At 41.1% G+C, this 2,849-nt stretch overlaps 1 protein-coding gene across 1 annotated transcript in view; it reads right to left on the minus strand.

Annotated features, from left to right (window-relative positions):
* Window positions 1-469: 469 nt before the first annotated feature.
* LOC103906216 (V-set and immunoglobulin domain-containing protein 4) overlaps window positions 470-2,849 on the minus strand; it is an 8,190-nt gene continuing 5,810 nt past the window's right edge. Inside the window, exons 8-9 of the mRNA XM_019474325.1 lie at window positions 1,871-1,892; window positions 470-722 (exon numbers count right to left, since the gene is read on the minus strand). Coding sequence (XP_019329870.1) covers window positions 524-722; window positions 1,871-1,892 — 221 coding nt within the window. The 3' untranslated portion in view covers window positions 470-523. The remainder of the gene's footprint in view (window positions 723-1,870; window positions 1,893-2,849) is intronic.

The raw sequence follows: 2,849 nt of genomic DNA on the forward strand, positions 1-2,849 counted from the left end.
TTTCAGTGTTTCTTTAAGGGCTATCTCGCATTTAAAAGGACATTCCTACCACCAAGCAGCACTTCAGGTGGATGGGAGGAGAAACGCCGGTTCCCAGGCCGGCCTCATTCTGCACTTCTTACCCAAAGATGATGGGCATGTCGAGCAGCCCTTGGTGCTGGTTCTGCTCCCATCACACGAAGGCTGTGAACGCAAATCCTTCTGGTCATATAAAGCAGTAAATTTAGTACAGTGCTCTTGGCCTGGGATCTGCATACCCTAGCTTTCGAAGGGCTTTCCTCTACAGAGATGGTGAAAGGGAACCAAGAAAAGCAAAATCAGATGATCTATACAGCAGTCTGTAACTGAAGTTCCTATATAGGTTTGCATTTTCAGTGCAGAGATTGTTAAGGCTCCACAAATCGTGGAAGAGCAAAAACTGCTTGTCCAACCTATTTTTCAGAGGCAAAGGTGAATAGGAAGATAAATTTTGCCTGGATGAAGGTACTCTTCAGGACTGCTACCTGTAGAGCATTTTTGGTTCTCATATAGTGTCCCCTACTTCATATACAGATTCCTGGGTGTTTCCAACACAGTCATATTCATTCTTTTTCGTATTTATTTCTTCAGAGCTTTTGTCTTTCATGGCCTCCATCACATAGTTGTTTTCAGTGGAGGAGATGGGTTCCTCATAATAACCTGTACTTTTACACCTTGAAGAAGCTGCTGCTCTCGACTTATGGCTGAAATCAAAATACAGTATGAAAGAAGAGTTGCAACCAGAGTAGACAAAGCATCTCCCAACCATCACAATTTTGAGCAAGATTGTGGTCTGATTCAAACCCATGTAAACCTGAGCCATTGGATTATGACAGTATTCTGAAGGAGAGAATCTTGTCCTTCGCTTCCAGGTGTCAGGAGAACCTTGGACATTATAGCAGCATTGCCTCCAATCCAGGGAGAGTTTCAGAGGCAGCAAAAGGTATATAAGCAACACAAGGATTACCACCATTTCTTGGAATGGCATAACCAGGCAACTGCTCTTTGCAAGATAAATATATATATATTAAAAGTAGTGGAGGAATGGTAAATGGTGAACTGAATGCAGCCCACATCCACCATGTGGCTTATGATATCTAATATCCTTAAAATAAAGGTAAATCCTCTGAGGAGAAATGCCATCGCACCATTTGTTCAGTTGCTTAGGGTTCAACTGTTACTTAAAACACTGCTTTATAAGCTGCTTGGGAAGCACAGCAGCTGGGCAACCGTTGCTGGCATGTTCTACAAGGGCACTCAAGTCATCAGCACTTTAATTTATATCTAGATAAGTGGTTCTCCTTGTATGTTTTGACTGGATTATTAGGCTTTTCAGTATAGCTTCCATAGATTACAAGTAGATCAGGATGCTGAAACCTAAGTTTAGAAATAGCTGTAACTTCTTGCCACAGCTGTGATTAAAAGAGGCAAGTTCAGCCAAGGAAATTTCAGGGATGAATCAGAGTATAATCTGTGCATCAGGAGCCTTAGCTCTCTAGAAGGGGAATTCCTGTTCTTTGTATTTGAAAAAGCACTGGGAATTTATCCTTAGCAATGATCTTCAATAGGCCTCATTGGGCTGAGGAGTTAATAAACAGCTTTTGCACATTTTTATGATTCTAATATTGCAAAGGAAAAGATCTTTCTTCCTACATTATGTGTTGATGTGGGAAGCCCACAGATCATCAGTACGATGTACTACTGAGCTAACTTTGAACCTCTTCATCCATACTGCTTAAGAGGCTTTGTTCCTGCTTTTAACAGCTAAATAGCACTCTTTGGGGTTTTTTTTTCCTGCTCTAATACAGTCCCCAAAGACTCATCAATATGTTAGATAAAGGGCTATACTCACAATTTTACTTCATAGACTTGAGCTGGAAAAGAATAATCAGAAATGTGTGTCAATAATTTGCATTTATATTCTCAAAAAAAATTTTCTTCTATGTCTCTTCTTGATATAAGAAAGTGACCTCTGAATACAGAATAAAAAAATAGGAACCTCAGAGATCATGTTAGGTGGGTGATGACTTCTATTCCCAGGATTTAGTCCAAGAAAATTAAAACAACCCTTATCCCAGCTGTAGCAGAACTGGGTCAAAATAACTAGCCCAAGGTCAAAGGTAAAGTTGAGTTTAGAAACTAGAAGTTCCCAGTTCCCACAATTTTCCTATTCATTAGAAGTTCAATAAAGACCAATTTAGAAAGAGGTTATTCTGGATTCCTTTAAAAAAAAAAAAGAAAAGAGGCAAAAGGAGTATTTGATAATCATTATTAATTGGTAGCATGGAGTTGTAGAAAGGTCATTAAAAATGCAAAGGGACAAGGAGAAAACTATGGCCATCAGTATCAAAAAACCCCCAACCAAACCCCCAGTGTGTTCTCTGTACGCTGCTGAGTGCTATTAGTGAGAAAGGGGACTCCAAGAAAGCATTTGGTTGGAGTTTTCTAGTATTAGGGCAGAAAAGATAGAAGCATTCAGTAAATATATCCTACATCTGAAGACTAGAAAGGAAACGAATTCGTATTGAATAGGGAGAATTAACGATGACCTCTTTTCCTCCAGGTACTAACTAAGGGAAATATTAAACAGCAGCTGGTGCAAACAGGTATTTTAAAGTGGCAGGACAAGATTAACTTGCTACCAGAAACCTTAAAAGATCTGATCGACAAACTCCGTCGAGGATGTAAGTTTGAGAGCCACGGGATGTCCCTGAGGGCCAGAGGGAAAAAACCGTCCCTAAGTAACCGTGCCAGAGCGGAGGACAGCGCAGCGCAGAAGCCGAGCACGGCGGGACGGCCCGGGGTGGGGCAGAGACCGAGACCCCCCCCCC

The sequence above is a fragment of the Aptenodytes forsteri genome, unplaced genomic scaffold (assembly GCF_000699145.1).
Source record: "Aptenodytes forsteri isolate BGI_AS27 unplaced genomic scaffold, ASM69914v1 Scaffold72, whole genome shotgun sequence".
NCBI classification, from domain to species: domain Eukaryota; kingdom Metazoa; phylum Chordata; class Aves; order Sphenisciformes; family Spheniscidae; genus Aptenodytes; species Aptenodytes forsteri.